The following is a 24,947-nucleotide window of genomic DNA, read 5'->3' on the forward strand; positions in this document are numbered from 1 at the left end:
TAATTAAATATTTAGTTTAAAAAGTAACATAAATGAAACCTGAATTTAATTTAATTTAATTATTTCTGTTATAGAAATAATTTTTTTTCCAAAATAGTTTTTGATAACTCATATATTTTCATTGGCTGTAGCAGTATTATTAGTTTAATTTAAAACAGTTTGTAAATCACATCAGACTTCAAGTGGATATGCTCAGAATTCTAAATTCAGTAAATGTAATGAGATGTCAGCTATGCTCAGAATTCTAATCTCTTCAACTGCACACTCAGAACTTTAATTTCTTGGGAAAACATTTACTTTTACCGTATAACTTCATATCATATAACTTCAAGCTAGCATGAGCCCGTGAGCTGAGCATTCCCAAAGGCCAGTTATACGAAGTTACTTTACGAGGTACTTTACGACAAAATCAACGAATGAATATTGTGCCACCATGATTACTTGTATCTCCTAAATGGTTTTGTCCTAACTGATTTGGGCGTAAATTCATTAGCCTGCTAAGACGAGTGGATAATCAACAATCAAAAAAGTATCTCCACTTGGCATCGTAGCTGGCTAGATCACTACTGAAATATCATATCCTGATCTGAAATATTTACTTGATTACCGAGTTGCAAAAGTGCAGAAAATAAATTGTTTTACCATCAGTGAATGTGTGATTACACTTGCTATACACAACGGTTTTGAAATAGGCTTTTTTGCCAAAGAAGCTCACATTTGTCATCAAGTTGGCATGGAAAATGACGGCCTTGGAATTCAGGAAAAACCCTGCAGTATTTCTTCCGAAAAAGCCCCTGTGTATCCTCTTTTGATCCAGAAAATCTGTATCTATTAAGGGATTCATTCAAGTGCCTCGTCGAGTCCGTCTTTAAACGTATTTCAACATTGGACAGGTTTTTCATTGCCGTTTGTCTTTATTTTCCACTGGCAGATAGCCCAATTCTTTCCTTTCACCTGGTGGTTGAAATGTTACCGTTTTTTGGCTCTATTGTGAATCTGTCTGTCAGTCAATTTGTCAATCATTCAGTTAGTAAAATAAACATAGCCTCAAGTGTCATGGTGTATATAAGAGCTACAGTGGGCTCCAGAATTATTGCCACACTTAATAAATATGCATAAAAAATGCTGTAAACTAAAAAATACTACAGTTATTGACATAATCTGTATCTTCCAACATGTGTAAAGCAGTGTGCAGTTGTATTGCCATTTTGGCACCTGTGGTTTTCAGAAAAAATGAGATCACTATAAAAAAAAACATTGTAACAAAATGTAAATGTATTGAAATAAAGGCATATTGTTTTCCCGTATGTCTGAACATGAAGACCTCTATCATTATCTACGTTGTTTATTATACGCAGCCATTTTCTCAATTTTTGTTCAGGGTGCCAATAATTCTTCAGCCCACTCTATCTGAAGATGGCTGCTAGCAAGTGGAGTAATTAGCAAGTTGAGGTACTCATAATCATGCTGCACTTAACTGCAAGTACTGTTAGAGGAGATCTCAGTGTTAGTGGCCTAATTCACACTGTAGATAATTTACCAGCTCAAGGATCATTTGTTACATCAAGACTGCAGCAAAGTCTTGCGTAAAAAACGAGAATGGTCTATCGTTTGATTAATTTTCCTTTTGATATTATGCACTGTTATTGCTCTGGACTCATAATCAGAAGCTTCGTTCATACTGCAGCCAATGTGGGGTTCTGCCTTTGTGCTCCTGAACCACGGCTCAAAGCAAGAGCCACCTGCTTACATGTGGAACGTATTAAAACCGTATTAAAGTCCTCTCCAATAGGGGCATCTGCAGGGCAAATAAATAACATGATGTTGAACTAATGGGTATGCTTTTAGATACAGGTACTGTAATCAAATTGCGTCGCATCTCGGGTCTTTGAATTCTCGGTTGCATAATTAAGACTCCTATCTGTTCCAGCTTTAATCCAATTTCCTCGCTAACAAGAGCGAGCTCAGCGAAGCGAGAGGCCCTGCCTGGAAGCGGCCACGGTTAATTGTCCATCTCTCTGATCGCTCGCTGCCATTTTTTGGGGTCTGGCACGGAATGGGCTGTCCGATGCTATCGCCATGTCATGTTGTTTGCTTCCCGCCACCATTTTTATTTTATTTTTTATTTAGAATCGTAATTCACAGAACTGAGGGAAGGGTATAGCAAAAACATTTAGAGTACAAACTGATAGAACTAGACAAAATACAGACATGGAGAGACGTAGACAGACTAATGGGAAGACTGGAAAGGGGAGAAAATGAGAGAGAGAAAGAGAAAGCAAATGGGTATGTGTGTGTATTGGCGTGCGTATGGTGTTTTTTTTTCTTTTTTTTGATCACAGGCCAAGTCTAGCCCAGCTTGGAAATGCCACTGGTGGCTGTTCTCAGTGTTGTTTGTTTTTTCCCTGCATACTTTGCAACATAGTTTAGCGTCTTGGAACCAGGCCCTGTGCTATTGGTGCGTCCGCACGGGAGAGCAGGCTGGTCGCTTCTCCCACATTCCGTGCCAGCCAGGCCCGCTGGAAATCCCAAAATATAACCCGGTCACCCTAGTCCTGCTCTGTCACATGGCCCGAGGACTTCTGTCCTGTATCCTGAGCAAAGAAGATGGTGGCATCAGTGTGCTGGTAGCAGGCCATGTCAGGGTCAAGCATTGGGGCCAGGTGAAGCATGACCACCCCCAACCTTCCCCACATGCTATTTGCTGTTTGTAAATACAAGTAGTTGGTTCACATTTTCAAAGAGGAGCTTTCTATTTTTTGTGAGTTTGTGTATATTTGTGTGTGTGTGCTTGTGTGTGTAAAGCATCACCACCCGGACAGGAAACTAACTTTTTTGTTGAGTGGCCACAGTTCCTGGTGAGTAAAAACAGTTGATTAGACAAAGCAGGGGACTATCACGTGGAGCAATGAGAGGGTTTTAAGCCTCATTGGGCCTTGCTCAAGGGCCCAACAGCTGTGTGCAGATCTTATCGTGGCAAACAACCTTCCGGTTCCCAGTCATGTACCATGTACCATGTACCATGTACCACTGGCCTACATGCTTCCCAGGGCAGACACCCCTATCAGCCCCAGTTAAAATGTAGCAGCGTTCGGCTGGCTACCGGCGCTCATTCCCCACACTCCTTCCCTGTGCTTCCAGGAGACGCCATCGCGCAGCTGACTGACGCACTGAGCCCGGAGCAGCCCGAGTCGGACGGGCGGATCACCGTCTTCAGCGACAAGACCAGCATGGTGAAGGCCGCCAGGATGCTGCTCTCCTCCGTCACCAAAGTGCTGGTGCTGGCCGACCGCATCGTCATCAAGCAGATCATCACCTCGCGCAACAAAGTAGGCCCCCGCCCCCACAGCACTTTACTTTCACATCCAGAGGCCTTAGGGTCTGTGTTTCTGTCAGAGTATTCACGCTCCCCTGCCGTTACTGTAGTGAGTGTGGGCTGGGTGTTTACTTTGCATTGCTATTTTTTTCGGCAGAAGCTCTGATCCAGAGTTCTTACGAATAAGGTTGACAATGCAGCACACTGCACCTAAAGGACTACCATAGTCTTAACAGGTTAACGTACCCTAGCTGAACTGCCAGCAAGCTTCATAGTAGTTCTTGTGTCTTCTTTGGCTATTGTTGATTGTCATTGTCAACGTTGTCAAAAATGCGCCCCAAACTTTTGCTGTCATGTCATTAGAGGAAGAAATAGTTTCGCAGCGTTGCCGTTTTTTCACTTTTCTGACATGTTGACATCTCTGGAAAAAAAAAAATATATATATCTTCCCTTTTCTAATGTGTTTGAATATGGAAATGAATGTGCAAAGTATTTCTGCTCTGCGTGTTTAAATTACCAGCCTGTTTCGGGGTTTTAATCGGTTTCTCAGTTGCAGGCCAGCTCAAGGCCATCGCAGTAACTCTGCCGCGCTGCGAGACACAGCAGACTCATTAATCGCCCCTCGCACTCCTTCCTGCACTCCATCTTTTCTGCGAAAGGCTACCTGAGCTGGAGATGGGAACACAAAAAAACAGCGGCTTCGCAGCAGAACTTTCACATACTTTTCCTCATCACGTTACAAAGGCCAGTCATAGGCTAGTGCTGCACAATAAAATGCCATTTAATCGGAAAGATTTTAGCAACTGCAGAACGCGGTTAGCTCAGCCATTCCAAAGAAAACTTGAACAAGCAATTGCTCTAAGATTTTATGTCTATTTTAAGCGCAGATGCCAGAAAAGCATGAACTTGAGCAAATTTGCTAGGCAGTCAGAGAGGAAAATATGAATTTATAAATATAAACATGAATGATTAAAAGTAATAATAATAAGAAATAAATGTGTCTGCATTTGTTATTCTCCTTACACCTCTCATGGCATATCATATAATGAAAAACAATGGGTAGAGTTAATTTGTTCACCGCAAACCATAAACGGACTGCATTTATATACGGATTTTATCCTAAGCACAATCTGATGCCTCTTATTCACCCATTCACACACACACTCACACAGTCATACAACAGCGACTGGCTGCTATGCAGGACACCAACCAGCTTGTCAGGAGCAATTGGGGGTTATGTCTCTTGCTCGGGGAGACTTTGATACACCCAGGTTGGGGGATTGTACCAGCAACCAGACTGCCAGACCTCCTGAGTTAATGTCGCCCTGTTCAGATGGACAGGCAGTCTAGAACAGTGGTCTCCAACCCTGGTCCTGGAGAGCTACTGGGTCTGCTGGTTTTTGTTGTTACTCTGCACATAATCAGTTAGAGCTGTTTATTACACAGTTATTAACTCGCCTCACCTGGTTAGCTGGGTCTCAGAGTGCTGATTTGAAGGTTAAAACAAAAACTAGCAGACCCAGTAGCTCTCCAGTTCCAGGGTTGGAGACCACTGGTCTAGAAGGACAAATTATCTTCCGTGGGCCTCCTGTATAAAGCCATTTATGGCTAGTTCCATCATTTGAACATTGTCCCACTCTCTGGTGTTCAAACAACCCCCCTGCCCTCTGCTCCCCCTGCAGGTACTGGCCACCCTAGGGCAGTTGGAGAGAGTGATCAGCTTCCAGGAGTTTGTGCAGATCTTCAGCCAGTTCGGCAATGAGATGGTGGAGTTCGCCCACCTGACCGGAGACCGCCAAAACGTAGGCGCCGTCCAACGCTTTCAAACCTTTGTCCGTCTCCCCTACCATTTAGAAACGATGTCCATATCTCCCAAACTCCCCCTGCCCACATCTGTTTCAAGTGAAATGTAATCACAGTCGACACAAAGTCGTTCAACTTAGAGGCATTTAGAGTGCAAGTTAACCTTTATGTTTTTGTAGTGCGGGGTCTCGGGTTGTTTACGGTCTAAACGCGTCGAGTGAAGGAGTGTGTGGGAGAGGCAAAATAAAAAACCCAAGTGTACGCTTCTGCAGGGTTTGCCTGCGGAAAGTTTTACAGCCTACTATAACCCAGCCGGTCATAGATCTAGACAACGGCAGACCTAATGAATGTTCTAGGGCACTGGTGTGTGTGTTACGTGACCTTGCCGGACCACTTTTAGTGTTCTGCGGTCTGATTTATGAGCTGAAGTCGTTGCTGTGCTCCGTGCCTAAACGGAAGCAGACTGTACGCCTGTCTGTTTAACAGCAGATGGTTATGATGCCAACTCCTACTCCTGGCATTTTAATGGCAGGCCCTTCACAACACTGATTAGTAAAAGTGCCTGTCCTTCAAATAACAACCTGCTTAGCGTTTTAGGACTCCCTTCAAATGGAGCTCTCTGTCATGCAGTAGGACTGCCTTATATTTAAAGAGGATGTGTGGTTATTCCACACTGTGATGAAGGCGTTACACCTCAGATTTAGTTATTTCACGAAAGAAAAAAACCTCAGCCAGAGGACCGTGTTTCAGTATATGTTTGTGTTTTTGGTTCTGACGTAGAGTTTCACAAACATATTGCATATTTTACTTGTGAGACCATGCTGATATCTTCTGTTTGCTGCTGAACCCATCTTGTCAAGAGATTATATCTGTTGAGGCTCTAGCAGCATAACATAATAATAGACAATCCCATCTCCCTTGTCATCCACAGCACTGTGCCTGGAGAGTAGGCACTCATTTTTCACTTCAAAGATTCTGCCTCCCCAAAATACTTTCCAGAAGTTTCTTATTGGGGGAGATATGACAACGGATCTTACAGCGATATGATTTCAGAAATGTATTATTGCGTATTCGTCATTTTTATTTGATGTGCCTATACTCTACTCTGTTCGCCTCTGTAAACAGTCACGGCAAATTTTGGCTATTCCTCTTGTGTAGCTGCTTGACAATAGCATTTTAAGTAGTTCAATATAAAAGCTAGGACACCATCTTCTGTCTGGTTACTTTCTGAGACCTTTTTTCAACTGAATGAGAATGTTGTGAAAATGATTCTCACTGATCAGAGTGAAACCAGGCTCACACAGTCTCTTAGAGCTGGTTGCACAGACACAGATTTAGCCTGGTCCTAGACAAAATTCAATCTTGAATGGAGATTCTTCATACAAAAACCAGTTTTGTCCAGGATGGATTTAGGATTAGGTTCTGTGTCTGTGAAACCAACCCTTATTGTCTTTCTCCTGGCCAGGCTGGTCCATCAGCACAGCTGGTTTTTTGGTTTACCAACTTGACCAGCCTAAAATAAGTACTGCCCAGCCTGTGACAGCAATGTATTCTGGTCTTTGTAGTTTTTTAGCAGGATAGCCAGATTTGGCTAGCACTGTTTAGCCCCTCTTTCCTGTTCCGATGGTCTCACTGTCACACCTGTGCCTGTTCCCCAGGACTTGAAGGATGAGAAGAAGAAGGCCAGAATGGCCGCTGCCCGGGCTGTGCTAGAGAAGTGTACCATGATGCTCCTCACCGCTTCAAAGGTTGACTCTGCTTGAAATCATTTGGTGTAAATTATTAACGATCAATTAGGGTCTGCTCATCACTCTCACACCGGAGTGCTTCAGTCCCAAGTCTTAAAGGGGCAGTTCACCCAAAAATGAGAATTGTTTCAAATGTAAATTTTGGTTAATTTGATGACACAGTAGGACGGGTCCACTACCAGGGGAGCTACAGCAAAAAATTTTATGTGACACATTTCAGTGAAACTAAGTGGATGGACAGATACTATTCTGGCTAAATGGAAACATGCCTTCATTACATTTTCCAGTTAATTGCCCCTTCTATAACAAAAAGTTGAGATCAAGACACTGTTAGATATGACATATGCCCCTTGTTGTTTTGTTTTTATAATTTGACACCATTGCCTGCGTTATTTCAGGTTAAAATTAACCTAAATCCTTCTGATAAGAGTTGAAGCACTTTTAGTAGCATTGTGATAACAGTACCACAAATCAAAATATACAGTGAGGTCCATGAATATTTGGACAGTGGTAGAGTTTCTTTGGCTCTTTTCTCCAGCACATTGGGTTTGAAATAAATCAATGAATATGATATCCAGACTGTCACACTCTACATTGAGTGATCTATTTTTACATTACATCTTTTTTCATACATAGTCCCCCCATTTTAGAGGACCAAAAGTAATGGGACAGTTGGCTTCTCAGCTGTTTCTGATTAGTCCAATGTATTCAATCACTTCCTAAGCGCAGGTATAAGAAAGCTTTCAGTATCTAGTCTTGATTCTTGGCTTTTGATTGCCATTGGAGGCTGTTAGTGTGTGTGTGTATGTGTGTGGGTGGTTGGTGTGCATGCATTCACATGTATGGTTGTGTGTCTGTGTGTACGCGCTTGTTCCCGCTGCAGACCTGCCTCAGACACCCCGACTGCGAGTCCGCGCGCCACAACAAGGACGCCGTGTTCCAGCGCATGCGCTACGCCCTGGAGCAGGTCATCGAGATCGTGACGGACACGCGGTTCGGTGGGGACGCCCAGGCCCTGTCCGCCAGCGTCTACGCCGGGATCAAAGACTTCAAGGTAGGGCCGCCCGAGGGCTCATCACACTGGGTGGGCAGACCGGGGAGGGGGCATGGTGTTCCAGCCTGTAGATACATCTGTAAGGCTCATCCACACCAAGAACGATAACTATATATATGCATGTCGTTTTAAGAATTGTTTTACTTCATACAGGTTCATGACCCCTGCTTGCTGAATTTCAGCCACACCATGAGGCTCTCAAAAAGCAAAAGTAAATGCATTACTGTACAGTAAGAAGAGATACCATTCAAGATGAAGATTTCTGTCTGTGATTCAATGCCACACTGCCCCTAAACCCAGAGGCAATAAAAAAACGCTATACTGAAAAAAGAAAAGATACATCTTTAAGCCAATGGGTCAATAGTAACCTTTGCCAAATTGATTACTCTTGCCTTACTTACTCCTTACTCTTGTAATATAAGTCACAGATTGTGTTAATTTAAGAAAATTCAGTATTTTTGGGATTCATGTTTTTGCCCAGCAAATAGATATTTAATTAAAATGCTTCGAGCTGATATGCCATGCAGTCTGTTAGTATTTGTTGTTTTGGCTCTGTACTCCAGCACTTTGGATTTGAAAACAAAATGTTGAATATGAGGTTAAAGTATAGGTTGTCAGTTTAGTTTTTAATTTTGTATGGCCTGCTCTGTATATGGGTCAATGATGGATAAGGTTTTCAAAGTCAAAAATCTTAAAACCTGAAAAAATATAGGAACATATTTGGTGTTGTCAACAGTATGATGTTTAATTTAAACATTAATTTAAAATGCTTATGCCTCAGGCTTTATTTTATTTTTTACTGCAATTAAGGCAATTTCTGCGAAGTGTGCAGATTGTGATTTGAATTGCAAGCTAACCCCAAAAATGTCTGTTGTGACAAATTATATGCTATGGCAAGTCATTAGCAAAGGCCTTTGAATGTTAAGCTTAGTAAGTTTATGTTTTGTTTACAGGCCTGATATTTGAATAACACATGCTATATTTATGCATTTATGACTAATAATGAATCCATGTGGCAGTCCTCTGGGCTTGCAAGCAGCCATATCTCGTATTCCAACCAGAGTTTACTGTTTACAATTCAGACTGCCTTAATGCTAAAGATAGATTTTGTAGGCGATAACAAGATAAATGGTCACGCTACATGCATGGACAAGCTCCCACGTGAAGGGGAATTTCTGAAATGTAAGCTTATTCTTTGTCAAAATACTAATTTGTGCTTCTTGCTGTTGGGAACTTTCATCCAGTGAAGATTACCCGACAGAAATTACAAGGAATCTCACCTGATGGTATCTTTTTATTGTCAATCGCGTTCAGCTGTAGTTACTGATGAGTCAATGGGCTTTGCATCACAGTTTGCTCTTCCGGAACAGAAGTAGTCTTACGGACAGTGCTTTGTCTAACAGATAAAGTGATCAAGTAACAGATTAGTTCCGTTTATAGGTTACAATTACGGTTGAGACAAAAATTGGCATATCCCATATCAGCGGGTCAGCTAGGTAACTAGCTAGCGAGGTAGATCAGAAACTACTTTTAAAAGTCTAGCTAAGTAACTAGCTGGCCTTAACACTGTCACTGCCATTTTTCTGTGTAGCTAGAGGCTAATTTTCCGCAGCTGAGAACCTCACCCTACTCTCTCCACTTCCCCATGCCCTAACCTTAAACATTCCCCCCATTTTTGAATTTAATGCTTGAATTAATTGTGTGTTGGGTAGTTTGTATTCAGCTCTGGCCATCAGCAGCTCTGTCCAGACTTCACAGAGTAAGGGCTGAGCTAAAAAGTTCTAGCAACTGCATGCCTATACATTACGTCTCCCTTCAAGGTGACACCCCATGGTGTATTGGCTGCTTCTGCAATCAAACAATTTCATAATCTACTTTCATACCTGATTTTATCATCCTCCATACTCTATTTTGACTTTATTGTCATATATACATAGATCCTTTTTTGGGGTTAGTTTCTTCTAACTTGTTATATATGTTCCTAAACTGTGCTTTCATGTGTGACTCTCTAGCACAGTGGTCTCTAACCCTGGTCCTGGGGAGCTGCAGGGTCTGCTGGTTTTCGTTGTTACTCTGCACTTCATTAATCAAGTAGAGCAATTGATTACACAGTTTACTCACCTCACCTGATTACCTTGGTCACAACAGGGTGCAGATTTTTAAGGTGAAAATAAAAACCAGCAGACCCAGTAGCTCCCCAGGACAGGGTTGGAGACCACTGCTCAAGCATTATTATTATTATTATTATTTTTATAAGTAGGGTTTGTAGATTGCGTGGAGCCACAGTGACGGCCCTGACGAGCTCTCGGTCCCCCAGGGTAAGGTGGAGGGCCTGCGGGAGGCGCTGTTCTCCGTGCCGCCGGAGACTCTGGTCGCTCAGCTGGAGGAGGTGGTGGAGCAGACGGAGGACTTCACCGACTCGGCCTACACCAGCCACGAGAACCGCGAGAGCATCCTGCAGCACTGTCACATGACCAGGCAGGAGCTGGACCAGCTGACCACCGTCTGGACAGAGGCGGTGAGTACGTCCCCGATTAATTCTTTATTATTTCTTTTTATCCAATGAGACTTATGGTTGATTAGACTAAGCAGGGGACCATCCCCCCTAGAGCAATGCGGGGTTAAGGGCCTTGCTCAAGGGCCCTGCAGCTGCACAGATCTTATTTGTCTGTCCCGGTCTAGCACCTTAGCTACATGGTGGCCCTTTCACACTTACACACCAATCCCACAGACTCACGCTCCAACTGGTGCAAACGGGAAGTATGACACTGTGTCCGCCCTGTCACCGAAAAGGCCCTTCAACTGTGCATGTTTTATTGAAGATGTCATATTACATGGTTTTTATATAATGTTATAAATGAGGCTACGGTTTTGTCACAGAGGTTACTTATTCTGGGGAATTAGTTTCTGTTCAGGTCAATGCAATCTTATTTGTACAGTATAGCACACAAAGGACTAATGGGGCTTTCCGTCAGAAATTAATTTGATGAAAGATGTGATTATAACAATGTTAACCTCTATGACAGTGTGTGGAACGTGGATAGACAAAACGATCAGAATAACCAACCATTCAGGAGACAGGTGCCCCCATATTGGACCGCCTACCCTGCCTAAAGACCCAGATATCTTCTTCAAAACTAAACATTATTATCGGAACGCTTACAAATGAGGAGGAGATCCAGACAAGCAGGGGTTTGAGGCATGGTGGTGCAGTGAATAGCACTGTCGCCTCACATAAAGAAGGTTCTGGGCTCGAAATCCCAACCCAACCCGAAATCCTTTCTATGTTCAGGGCCAACAGGGCGTTGCTGTGAATGAGCATGTGTACACAGCCAGTCTACCCTGTATAAATAAATTATCAAGAAGTTATGGCCACCATCACTCAATTAGCCATATCGAGGAATAATGTGTTTTACAAAAACCAGTGGTTAAGGCCTGAACTGGAAAAACATGGAACCATAATAAAATCAGAAGCCATAATGTTAGTCACTGGTCTCCTGATAAACCTTTCAAAGGAAGAACATGTGCCACCCCCAACCCATTTGTCAGCAGTGAATTTTGTTTTCAAAATTAGATTTGCTCATTTCTAACAGTAGACCTGTCCCATTGCCGCCATTTTCTGCCTTGATTCCAAGGGACGACGGCTGCCCGCACGTCCTCTGAAATATTTAACGTCGCCCAACTGCTTCTGTTCCATTCTCCGAGCTGCCTGTACGTTCTGAGCTAGAGGACTGCACGTGACACGGACACTGGCCAGACTGCACTGGCACAGTCTGAAATCTGAAGTCTGTGCTTCAGTGTGCATCGTGAATTATATGTGCGTGTCATTATGTGTGCATTATGCATGTGGTCTTCGTGGTGAGGTGATCTGTGCCCGCTATCCCTGTGGCTATAAGCGAGGGAGGGCCTTTTGAGAGACAGCAATAGACTCTATTGGAGTGGTCCTCACTCTGCAACCAAAACCAGCTCACCCTGCAGCTCTCCAGGACCAGGTGTGAGGGACCCCGCTCTCTTGGCCTACCTCGCACCCCCTAAAGCCTCCTTTTCCCTCCTACCATCTATCCCATTTCTCCCTCCTCATATCCCTCTTTACTTCCCTTCCTCCCCCTCTTTCTTCTTCTCTGCCTGCTCCCGTCCATTTGCCTCAGTGGGTGTGACAAGCCACTGAGGTAGGCACAAGCCTCTTCTCACAGCTTCTCTTAGGTAAGGCGGTCAGGCACTTGGCCAGCGCTCCCTTGAAACATCGCCTCTGAATTTGACCGCTTCTCTTCCGCACCACCTGTCCCTGATCCCTCATGCTGTTGCTAGGTTCCCGAACAATAGCCAAGGAGCGAGATGCATACTCCTTTCAGACGAAGACTCCAAAGGAAACAAAACGCATACAACTTCCGCCTCCATATAGACGTTCGGCGCCATTGTCCTCCTGCGCCTTGAGCCCTGCCTTCCATTTCCCATTCACCTCACGCCTTTTCAGGGCCTCGGAGCTGCATGAATATCTATCAGCGAGACGCATTGTGCTTTGATGCTCAAATTCGTGCGCAAATTCGCTATGTAGCCATTGCATTCCTGTCCGCATTCAGTTCAGTATAACGGTTTGCTTTTTCTTCTTTCTCCTTACTTGCTGTATTATCTTCCGCTACAAGCACGCAGGAATGTAATGGTCACGTCAATTTGATTGAATAGCTGTGTTCCAGTTCTTTTGCAAAAAAGCTAAACAATTGTGTATTGTCTGCCATCTCTAACAGTGTTTTCTCTGGCTGTGGAATTTTAAACACCGTCTCCTGATATCCCCTTAATACAGTAGCAATCGTTAAGGAGCCTGTTCTTTCAGCAAAAGGGAACCCATAATTAAAGCTCAAAATTATATATCTGAAAAGCGTAGCTGTCCTAAGAACAGACTGATATTTGGAAGCGGCACAAAGCAGATATGTTCATACCTGCTTTTTTACTTTTTGGTGGAAAGGTGTGTCATCAGTAAGTGTATGATTGAAGATACAATCATTAAAACAACATGGAATGAGACTCCAACTTATTTTATGGTTAGCTAATTTCCTCCCTTCAATTCTGTTGTGCAGTTCACACAGGAAAGGTAGCCTGCACTGTAAACAACATTGTGACTTCACTTAAAGGTACGCACAGTTCAAGTCTAAAAAGAGGGCAAAACCTACTGTACAATAAATGTATTTACTAACTGTAAATAAACCTAAATTAAAATGTTCAATTTTATATATGTAAGAATAATGTAATAAATGTATGGTCATTACATCTTGAAGTATTATCGCGTTTCAGAATAGCCTGTATAAGCTCCACTTCTTTCAACAAATAGTATCTGAAATAATGTGCTACTTTAAACATTAGCTACATTCATTGGGGTATGTGTAACAGAAGCTGTATCACTCAATGTTGTCATTTTATGAGTCGTCCATTTTGATATCTATCATACCGGCTCATGAATCAAGTCTTATCTATTATCTCTATCTTATCTGCTTATTTCCTTAAAATGTGGAGTACTCGACATCATAGCCCATGGAAAATGTGAATAGAGGAATTGCACAGTGTCTACTTGAGAGTTTAGTAGTTCTAGTAGTATGTCTCCCTTGTTTGTGTAGCTTGGCTGAATTGTGCAGGTTTTTCTAACTTTGTTTGGAAAACAAGGATTCTTCATCTCGCAGGAATGTGAACGGCATCCTGATTCACTGGTCGCAATTTTGTCATGCTTTCAAGTCCTGGAAAACTGCAATGTGTGTTCGTGTTGTCGAAATATCAAACCTTATTAGGCCAAAGCTGTATTTTACTGCACAGGGGTTTGCCCTAGAGTTTACTGACTGACTTTTACAGTATAAATATTCAGCTCTCAAGCTTTGGTGCTGTCTGGAGTAACATCTCTCATTAAAGACGAGCTGAAATAAAAGTCTTAGTCAATTCTTCATAACCATACGAACACATCTTGAAGTTTTTCAAAAAAAGTATCAAATTGTGATACACTTCCTGGGAAGCAAGATTTGACATCATGGTGTACCCCCTCAATCGATATTCTTTCAAGCAGGAGAGCCTTTTCTTTTCTTCCCCCCAGAGCCACAGGCTTCAGCTCTGCTTCCCCTCCTCATTTAACATCAGTCAAATCGATTCACCGGCCTCCAAAAATTTCCCTTTCACTCGAGCGTATGTCATATTGTGGAAGCTAGTGTCACTCTAACTTCCGTTTCAGCTCGTTTTTAACAGTCCTGTCTCGTAAAGATAAGGGCATTCTTCCATCTTGCCGTCAAAAGGCGAATGATCCGTGTTCTCTGGCTTGCAGCGCTCTCCCCTCCCAGGGTGCTGAGCCTCAGGTTTGCCGCAAGCCAAAAGTGCCTTACCATGGCATTACTGTAGGCGTTTCAAAGTAGTATCCCGGTGGCAGCTGCCATTGTTTGACGTCTTCCTGTAATCCCTTCTTAAAGAAGGATTCCCTACCGCTTTCCTAATGCTTTTAACATGCTCCTTTCAAAGACTTTGCCATGTTTCACACACTTTACACAGAGCTTCAGAGGTGTAGCAGGTGAGCAGATGTGAATGGAGAAGTCCATTATTGTCTCAACAGGGAAGTGCAGCTTGTGCACTTACAGGATTAGAACAATCACGATATTATGTTTAAACAATGTCAAAACAAATAACATTATGTACCTGGTACTAGTCAGCTGGTGTGCTGTAAATGGCTTGAACAATGCCCAAGTCAGTATTTCTGACTTGCAGAGTGATAATTGAATTGAATCTTGTGTAATCCAAAATTAGGTTTTTATACTTATACTATATACAGTGAACCCACGTAAACAAATAATATGATATTATGAAGCCTATAATATGAACTGTTTTTATACAATTGACATTTTGAGTTAGCTTTTTGTCCTGAAAGCAACAAAGATTTTGTACCGCATATTTAGCAGGGTTTGGTATCATTGTTTTGGAGACCATGTTACTTCTGTACATTAATATGGCTATACAAAAGCCAACAGTATGGGCATTTAGCCTGCTACCAATCAAAAGTGAAGTTAAAGCGAATATCAAAAGGCTATTTTATATTTTCTCCAATTTATACATATGGAAAAAAGTGTACATATTTATCTTGTTAAAAAATGAACACGATTTATTTTAAAGTGCTGAAGTTGGAATTATGTTTGTCGCCTTTACACGTGTTTCACCTGTCCTGAGTATGGGTTTGGGCTGCTCAATATGTACAGTCTGGTGAATTTCTTACTCTCTTCTGTTTTTGCAAGCAGCAGTCATTCAAAGCCAAAGAACCCTCAGAGGACATGGAGGTGTGCATTCTGAAGACCTGCCAGAGTGCCAATGAACTCAGAAGAGAGGTGAGCTTCCATCTGCAAGGGAAGCCGCAAAAGGCTAGAGTCATTCCATGTGAAAACAGCCAATTTTAGAAAAACCTCCCACCTCATCGTCTCAGATCTTATTGTAATTGTCTATATGTGTTGCTTTTTATGAATTATCAAAGACTGCAAAGTTTATTTTCTGTGAATTCCAGGTTCTGACTTATGCCTCTTTACAAAACATAAATAATAGCAAAGAACACACGTCAATTAGCATTTCATTTTATAGCATTTTCAGCAGCCTGTAAACAGTGATTTATGTTGGCTCTAAACCTGAATAAATAATCTGAGTGACCAAAAACGCTAAAATATGCCACGTTTTTTTTTTTTTTGCAGGCTGTTATAGTTTGGGCATGTATGTCCAAAGCACTGGCTGACCTGTCTCTGTTCATAATGTAACTGCTGATAGCAGCGGCAGAATTTATTCTGAAGTGTACAGCAGCCACTTAACTGCTTAAATTCAACCAAATGCCTCCAAACTCATTGGACGATGCTTCATCCCGCAGACTCCAAAGGCAATCAAAAGCCAAGAATCAATACTAGATACGGAAACCACTGTTATATCTTTACTGAGGAAGAGATTGAACACACCTAACTAACATTTGTCTCAAATATTATGGTGCCCTGAAATGAGGGACTTGTAGTCATTTCTACATAAAGCATAAAAAATATCCTTAATAAAAGCTGTAAATCAAACCACATGAACAAAAAAATAAAATAAACGTACATGTAAGTCTAACTGTGCTTTTTGTCTTACAAATGTTTCAGCACTAGGTGATATAGATAAACCATGATGAAGATGTTTAATGTTGAAATCTTGGCAAAACAAAAGGCGAGGTTAGACTAGGAGCGCACAACTTTCTTCTGTTTTAATTAACTTGCACTGTTAGTCAGAAATTCAGGGTGTCTGGACATTTTGTGTGACCCTGCTTCTCTCCGTCCTTCAGCTCCACAAAGCAGCAGTGGGTCGAGCAGCCGACCTGCTGAAGTACCACTCTGATCAAACTGTGCTGAAGGCCTTGAAGGTGTCCGGGGAGGAGGGCAACCTAGAGGCGGGGGCTGAGTATTCCCGGAAACTGACCGAGCAGAAGGAACAGCTTGTGGAGGTAAGACCGCCTGACTGCGAAATGGTGTCACCCCCTTCTGCGAAACCAGAACACATCCCATGTTGTTTACTAACCCTTAGGGCTGGATTCAAACAGCAATTGTCCTTGAAGCTGTTTTGAAGTTGGGTGTTTCAACTGCCAAAATTCATGATAAATGTGCAAGCATTAAAAAATAGTTCGATTTTTATCTCTGTTATATTTGTATGTCAAAGTTAAGGACATATAATGATTCAATTCAAACCTAAAAACGACGTTGTATTCATCAGTGGAATTGGGATGATGATGTTAGAAAAACCTTAGCATGTTAGGGGAGTTTGGTCATATTCTTTGCAAAAGTATTTCCTGTATTTTCTGAGATCTCTGCATATGACATAGGATCATTTGCCTGTTGCTTTTAGCTTGTGTTTGTACTTGTACAGTGAGAGCATTGAACATGTCACATGACAGTATCTTTGTGGAGAAGCCTTTGAGTTTTGTGATCTTGGTACATTGGGAAAACGGCTTGCCTGATGCATTGAAATGCATAAATGAAAATCTCGAGACATTCAGGCTTCTTTTATCCACTGTCTTTTAAGTGACATATCACAAAGTTGTCACATTACAGGTCTAATATAACGATAATAACGATAACTTTGTAAACGTATCCATACATACCTAACATTACAGCCATTTGAGTATTTTTCTGTTCTCCACAAGAAATGTGAACACAGTCAAAAGACTGATAGTTTGAACTAAAAAGGATATATAGCAGACTTGAAATGCCACCTCCCCTCTCCTCTTTGGATTTCTTAATCAAACTGTCAGGTTGGATCAGCAGTTATATTGGCTCCCAGAATATGGGCAACCCTGTCCCATTGACATACGCTCACAGATCTCCTCTTGATCCTGCTCTCACGCAGACCTGTCGACTCCTGCGTCACGTCTCGGGAACAGAGCCCCTGGAGATCACATGCATACACGCCGAAGAGACCTTCCAGGTCATCGGGCCACAGGTAAATCCTGGGAAACGGCAACCCTCACTGGACACCAGGCATTGAGCACGTAATGCTAAAAGCAGCTTGACAGCCAAATATGACCAGTATTAAAGGGGTCTACATTTTGAACAATTGTACTCTTCTTCAATGTATTTCTGTATTTCTTCGTCACAAAAGTGCGTTAATAGTTTTAATAAATTATTTTTCCTAGCCTGTCCTGGCTCTTTGCTCACATGAGCCTTTATTCCAGCAGCCAGGTCCTACAAATATATAAAAAAAATTATGAGGTTATAAACTCATGTCTGTGACACGGGCACGTGAGGATGCAGGAACAAAACCTTTTTGTGTGCTGGCCTCGAAAATCTTGGTCACGAGAAGAACCTTGGCTTCTCTTGTGTTTTGGAGACAAATCTGTTCTTGCTAAACACAGAACATGAACATGACAGATGATTTTCCTTTTTCTATGAGAGCAGTCAGGCGGTCAATTTGCCCAGTCTTAATAACAGTCCACTCTAGTGTTCTGCCAGAGGAACAGAGTGTTTTCCTTTGTCTTGTTATTTGTAATTATGTTCCATTTTTATGGGCTGTCGCCGAGGCTAATTATCACTTGAAGCCATAGTCGGAATGCATACGGAGCATCACCTCAGCCTTCACCTCTGCAGTGACTGCTCCCAATGATTAGACAAACCAAGTAAAGGATTGTGGGAGAGACATGAGGCTTATGAGGATGTTAACTCTTAACTTAAATTGTGGGTAATTAAATATAATTACCATGGGCTGTCTGCTGTTGAGCGTTTTTTTTTTTTTTGGAGAATGAGCATAATACGTTTGATCAGTCTTTTTTAACTTTGTGTTGACATAGTTTGTGCAATCAGTGGGCTTGAAAGTTTAAGCGAAGCTTTAACATTGTGACTCTCTACAGTGTTACAAACGAATGACTGTGAATATTGCACTGATTAGATAACATTTAATGTTTTGTGCAAAATAACATAACATCTAAATCACTGACACTGTGTGGTTCTTATACTGTATTTGCCCCATGCTTGTAATGTGATTGTGTCTCCAGATGAAGTTTTAAGAAGATTAAGGTGTACCATGGTATTCCACATTCCTCAGTGTTTGTCGCACTACTTCTGGTGTAAGCCGTTCCCACTGCCAGTGCAATGAATCACCCAAATATGTAGACATGGATACATACCTCTTCCAAGCATGGATGTTTGCAACCTAGCTATGCTTGGAGATCTCGGAATGTAAGGGTAGGAATTCAGAAGGCTGTACTGTGGTAGGCAGAGAACAAACTATATGTACAATTACCATTAAACCTGGTCTGTTTCTATACTTATTTTCTTACTTTCTTGTATACGTACTTTTCTAACAACTGACTAAATTAATCTAATCATCACTTTAATTTATCATGTGATGTCCATGTCCCCTTATTTGCCAAAAGATAATAATGCTTATATGCTTGTTAAAATATATTTATGGTCTTTATACCCAACAGTAACTGTTGTTCTTGTAATTGTAAACTTTATCCAGATTATTTTGTCATAACTGTGCATCATTGGAAAATCCATGTTATTTTTCTGTGACATTCATTAATAAGTGCGAATACATGTCATTCACTCTTATTATTTTCCAGAAAGGCTTGTTGTTTTTGCACCATCCATACAAGCATATATGTTGAGTGTCATGATTTTGGGATGGTTCTTTGCAACACGTTTTAATTTTACATTGAGTTTTGTTCCATTCTCCGCAAATCCAGGCCTGTCATTTTCCCTGGTTGTCCTCAGATCATTTCAGCGGCACAGACGCTGGCCCTCCACCCATCCAGTAAAATTGCCAAAGAGAACTTGGAGGTGTTCTGTGAGGCCTGGGAGTCCCAGCTGAACGACATGGGGGCCCTGGTTCGAGAAATCAACGACGTGTTTGAAGGACGAAGAGGTAGTCCCCCCCCCATATCTTTCCCCTACACTCTCTGCCATTGACAGGATTGGGTTATTCAAGACTGGAAAACAGTTTATAGACCGCAGTAAATTCTGCGTGACCCAAGAAAAGTTTCAGTCACAGGCGAGGGTTTATTTCATTATTTTCCACAATTCGTATTCATATTTACACTGACCCCATGGTATGTCCTCCAGTGAAAAGTGATTCGCATTTTAGTGTTTTTAGTGAAATGTATTTTTCATGTAACTAAGTAATTCTGTTGAATGATGCTATATAATCCTTTTGTAGATAATGCTGCCATTTTCAAGGTTACCTATGAAATGTCAGATTTCCCTGGAGAATGTGTATATGTTAAGTGGATTAAAAGCACCGCTATGGAAGGTATGGCTGTCTTTCTGTCATTATGTCAGGTCTGTCCGTGTACTTCATACTGGTAGTAACCATCAGGAAAGAACAAACAAAATCTCTCTTCACTGTGCTGTTAACTACAGAGACATAAATTTGTGATGGGCAATGCAGTGATTCAAGTCGATTTTAACAGCTTTTCTCCACCAAAAGATTTTAGTCTTTCTCTAGCCCTAAAGCATGCCACTCTTGGTTTTTATGGGACACAAACGGTAACCCAGGCAGGCCTTATAGAGTCATTATACTGAAGAGTAATAAATCTCATTGGTGAAGTTTTTGGATTTGGATAGTTTACCCGTGCTTTTGAGGAGTTAATGAAACTCATCGTCTGCCAGCATTTTGGCAGGAGCATTAAAGACCCAATACAATGGGAAAATATGGTAGTCTCATTTTGATAATACAAAGCAGTATAAAATATCCACTTTAATTACAACATTGAAACATGGCTGATAAATGGGTCCACGTGTCATCACCTTCACGTTGTATGGTTGGATAAAAGGCATGGCTTCTTGATGTTATTTTGTAAGACCGTCACCCGTGGATAACTTCTGTTGTTGCCTGAGCCTGTATATCATGACAAACACTTTTGCAAAATGCACTTTATAAATACATTTTGATTTGATGTGATTATATTTTATTTAGGTTGGATAAATATTGACAGTTCAGAACTATTTTTATGTGTTTATTTTGCTATGAAGTCCGATGATTTATGAGCCATACTACCAAAGCTTGTTATGTAAAAAATAGTTCTGAACTGTGAACATTTATCCAATCTAAATCAAATAAAATCATATGAAATCAAAATGTATTTTTACAGTTTTGATTTGATATGATTTTATTTGATTTACATTGGATAAATGTTCACAGTTCAGAACTATTTTTATGTGTTTATTTTGCTCTGAAGTCAGATGATTTATGAGTCATACCACCAAAGCTTATGTTGTGTAAAAAATGTAAATACAAAACAGCTGTGTGTCTTTAAAAGCTGTAACGGGCATACCAGATCCGCAAGAGGCATACTGACTTTGCTATCTTTTACAGTTTAACATGTCTATGGCTGCTATCTCTACTCTTAAGATCTGTCATCACAGATTCTCAAAGTATGTGGGGTATGCTAATAATTACACTAAATTACATTAAATGAGATTACAGATATATTGGCTGGAACCATACTTCACACTGGATCCCAGATAGAAAGAGCGCTGCCTGAGCATCTACCATCTTGCATATTGTATGAGGTTTATGTTTTGAACTGAGGTTGAAATTACCTATGACCTGTCATGTTTTACCTCTGTCTAACAGTCAGTAGCTAAAATACTGTTTTTCCCATTTTATTTAAGGCGATAAGAGAACATGCTTGTCATTACCCAGACCAGGAGTAAGTATCTGAATGAAACAAGATACAATAACACATTTTTATTAAATGACATAAGTGTTTCTTCACCATTTTAGGAAAGAACTGTGATGTGTTCTGTTTTCTCCTAGAAACTTTCAGCGAACTTGAAGACCATAAAGGCGGTGAAGCTTGACGCTGAGGTAAATATTTTTAAATGCTTCAAAAGAAATGTTTATTTAAAGGAGTATGTTCATCAGGCCTTTGTGTAACATAATTCAAAGACACCAGTCCTTGCATTTTATTTTATAACCAGCCAAATATTTGCAACACAAAGAAATAACAGTCTGATCTTGCAGTCTGATGAGCAGACCTGGGACAAATACGTAATTGTTTTGGATTCAAATACTTTTCTGTGCTCGATTGATCTTCGCTTGAGCCAACTGAGTCAACCAAGAGGACCAGAAGGCAGGGTTTGCTCTTTACATTACATTAGCCCAGATAAGCTCAGTAAAGTGTAGAAAGGTATTTCAGTCCAAACAGTTAGGTATTTGACCCAGGTCCGCTGATGAGACGCAATGACTCTTCTTTCAGGAGCAAACTACAATCGCCAAGCTGGGGCTGGAGCTTCGCCTGCTGACCTCAGATGTTGACTCTGAGAGTGAGAAATGGGAGGACCAGGAGCACGAGATAATCCGACAAGCACAGAGCATGTCCAGCATGGCCTACTCCATGTACCTTTTCACCAGGTACTTACCGAAGCTTACATCTATCTTTCACACAGTACTGTGCCTTTTTACGAATTACTGTCACTTGTCACTCACACAGTAAGTTCCTGTGCCTCATCCCCAATTACTGTCCAACACTCACATCTATAATTCTCACAGTACTGTGCCTCTTCCCCAATTACTGACCAACACTCACATCTATCATTCACACAGTACTGTGCCTCTTCCCCAATTACTGACCAACACTCACATCTATCATTCACACAGTACTGTGCCTCTTCTTCAGTTACTGACCAACACTCACATCTATCATTCACACAGTGCTGTGCCTCTTCCCCAATTACTGACCAACACTCACATCTATCATTCAAACAGTACTGTGCTTCTTCCCCAATTACTGACCAACACTCACATCTATCATTCACACAGTACTGTGCCTCTTCCCCAATTACTGTCACTTGTCACTTCAACCCGTTCACATAGCACTGTGCCTGTATTCTTCAGATGCTAACCAACAGGGAGATTCACAATATTGCACAACCCTATATTTGGCCTTGACTGTTATCAACTGAAAGTGCATCTTTTTTTTTACTTGGGCATACAAAAACCAATCATTTTGTTTGTTAAGAAAAGCATATGCTATAATGGGCACACAGCTATAATGATATTTTAAAACAAATATGTAAATCTAAAGTGTTATGAATCTGCAAAACAGTGGTTTTACAGAGAAGGCAGATATTTATTGCACGGCTTGAGAAAATGGACAGAGGGGTTTGATTGAATCTATGTAATGTGTTTGACCACATCCTCTATTGATTGTCATTATTCCAGGATGGAGGATATTTATTCATTTTTTTTTATTTTTTTTTAACTCTCTTTTCAATTTAGAGGGGAGGGTCTCCTGAAGACGACCGTGGATTTATTCCACCAGGCAGAGGTGCGGTCGGCCGCCATTTCCGCTTCCACACTACGCCACCTCGGAGCCCATCAGGGATTCTAATGCAAACTGTCAGCGGTGCCGTTAGAAACCGGCAGCTTCAGGAACTGCAGACGAGGTGTCACTGGCAGGATCGATGGGTTATTAAAAAAGGGCCACAGCCATACGCCTGCCCGCTTCTGCGAAGAGGGAATGATCCCTGCTCAAAAAAACACCTCAAGCTAGGTTTTGGAACAGCTGGCAGTTGGTTGACCAGTTCAGACCAGCTCCCAGCTTGACACAGTTTTACCAACTCACGCTATGTTTTGAAACAGCTGATAGCTGGTTCACCATTCCAGACCAGCTCCCAGCTCAACATAATTCAGCTGGTTGACCAGTTTAGACCGGCTCTCAGCTTGGCATGGTTTGACAAACTATGTTTTGAAACAGCTGGTAGATTGCAGGTAGAGAACCTTAAGTCCGTTACAGGCTGATGCGAGAAACCTTGTCTTGTCCGACATTGCCGGAAATAAGTTTCGGTAGACGGCACTCGTCCGAGTGAAGCTTACATGAGAAAAGTTATGACCAGCTAATTTCCAGTGTGTTTGTTGCATCAGTTTAGCCAAAATTAAATCCAGAAAGTGTCACCGCATCATAATCAGTAGCCTAATCTGCTTCGCCTATCTTTTGCAGGTGTTTTCCGAAGAGGGCTGTCAGTTGTCTTCGTCTCTCCAGGTCTTCTCCTCTCAGGTGCGGCAATAAATCATGACGGCGAGGAAATTAAAATCATTAAAGCCACACCGCATCTCTCCCCTTCTCTTAATGCCTTCTCTTCCGAGTCTGACACGGTAAATAATAATCGTGTTTCCCGTTGCGCCCCTCCGAGCCCTTGTCCCTGGATTTAATTAAACGTCTCTCAGTGGCAGCCGGTAATGACCTCCATCCATCTTTCCAGAGAAAGTGGAAAAGCAGGTATCAGTTTGCTAAAATCACTCCTCCGGGACCGCAAAAGAAAAATAAGGATGATATCAAAGAAGAAGTAATAACACAGGGCAGCATTTTGCCACGTTTTTGACGAGTCGCTTACTCTGCTCGAACGTTTCCAGTTTGCAAGCGGTCCCCCGACGCGGGTGTAGTTTACGTTGGAAAAGCGAAAGATGGAATGTTGGAAAGCCACCGTAATCCCCATGAGAGGGCTTTGCATTTAATCCTGCGCTTATTTGAGACATACCATAAGAATACAATTCTAACTTGCATCATAATTTAGGTATTATGTGTGTCTATATATATATATATATATATATATATATATATATATATATATATATATATATATATATATATATATATATATAGACTCGAGTGTTGTTTTTCTTTACATTTCGGTGACAATTTGGGAGAGTCGGCCATTTTAAGGAGCACAAATTTGAACTTGTTCTCTATTCTCTGGGATTGCTTTCTTTTCAGTGTATCCCTTCTTTTTTCAGCTTGGAGATGATGAGAAGGCCGTTGTTGTGCCAGAGACAGAGAAGCTTGTGGCTCTGTGTCAACAGCTGCAGCTAACAGGGAGGACAGTGGTACAGGGGAAGAGTTCTACTTTCCAGAAGGTTCCGAATGTTTGCTCTCTTGTTCCTGTTTCTCTACATGCGGCTGTGAAGCTGACACCATGGCACAATTTGAGAGACTAGATGCCATATCAACATAATTAATGTCACCAGCCACGCACTGCACTCTTCAGATGGAACTCTGTACTATGAATAAGGATTCTTGACGTGTAAATTACTATGTAGCCGACATAATAGCTGCAAAACATTTAACTTGCATTTCATAAATAACACTCATGAAGGATTATTGCAATACAGCGAGCGTAATCACAGTGCATTCCAGGTTTGTAATTATTTTGAAACATTACATTATATAGCCTGCATAAATGGTAATTATACAACCTGCCAAATAAACACACACATCACACACCACACACACCAAAAACAAGTGTAATAAAATGTCCAAGATGACGTCCCCCAAGGCAGCTTTCATTGCCGTTTTATTTTCAGTGTTTGTCATTTTAAAAGATATATAGTCATGGTAAAGATTCAAATCCAACACATATACTTTATACTCCTCGTAACTCTGTGCCATCTTAATTTAGTCGGCCTTTCTCCCATCCAATCAAAGTACTGTCATAAATCTACATTATTTTCATCTACCATCTCCTTTCATTCTGCCTTCCCTGGTGTGCTTCACTCAGCATTGTAACCT

At 41.5% G+C, this 24,947-nt stretch overlaps 1 protein-coding gene across 1 annotated transcript in view; it reads left to right on the forward strand.

Annotated features, from left to right (window-relative positions):
* Positions 1–24,947, forward strand: part of ctnnal1 (catenin (cadherin-associated protein), alpha-like 1) — a 70,076-nt gene that overhangs the window by 42,096 nt on the left and 3,033 nt on the right. The window contains exons 3-17 of the mRNA XM_061255355.1: positions 3,142–3,329; positions 4,999–5,118; positions 6,778–6,867; positions 7,751–7,921; positions 10,239–10,439; positions 15,178–15,264; positions 16,230–16,388; positions 17,288–17,380; positions 19,153–19,303; positions 21,052–21,089; positions 21,197–21,247; positions 21,639–21,793; positions 22,661–22,709; positions 23,382–23,438; positions 24,176–24,295. Coding sequence (XP_061111339.1) covers positions 3,142–3,329; positions 4,999–5,118; positions 6,778–6,867; positions 7,751–7,921; positions 10,239–10,439; positions 15,178–15,264; positions 16,230–16,388; positions 17,288–17,380; positions 19,153–19,303; positions 21,052–21,089; positions 21,197–21,247; positions 21,639–21,793; positions 22,661–22,709; positions 23,382–23,438; positions 24,176–24,295 — 1,730 coding nt within the window. The remainder of the gene's footprint in view (positions 1–3,141; positions 3,330–4,998; positions 5,119–6,777; positions 6,868–7,750; positions 7,922–10,238; positions 10,440–15,177; positions 15,265–16,229; positions 16,389–17,287; positions 17,381–19,152; positions 19,304–21,051; positions 21,090–21,196; positions 21,248–21,638; positions 21,794–22,660; positions 22,710–23,381; positions 23,439–24,175; positions 24,296–24,947) is intronic.

Source organism: Conger conger, chromosome 9 (genome assembly GCF_963514075.1).
Source record: "Conger conger chromosome 9, fConCon1.1, whole genome shotgun sequence".
Taxonomy (NCBI): Eukaryota; Metazoa; Chordata; class Actinopteri; order Anguilliformes; family Congridae; genus Conger; species Conger conger.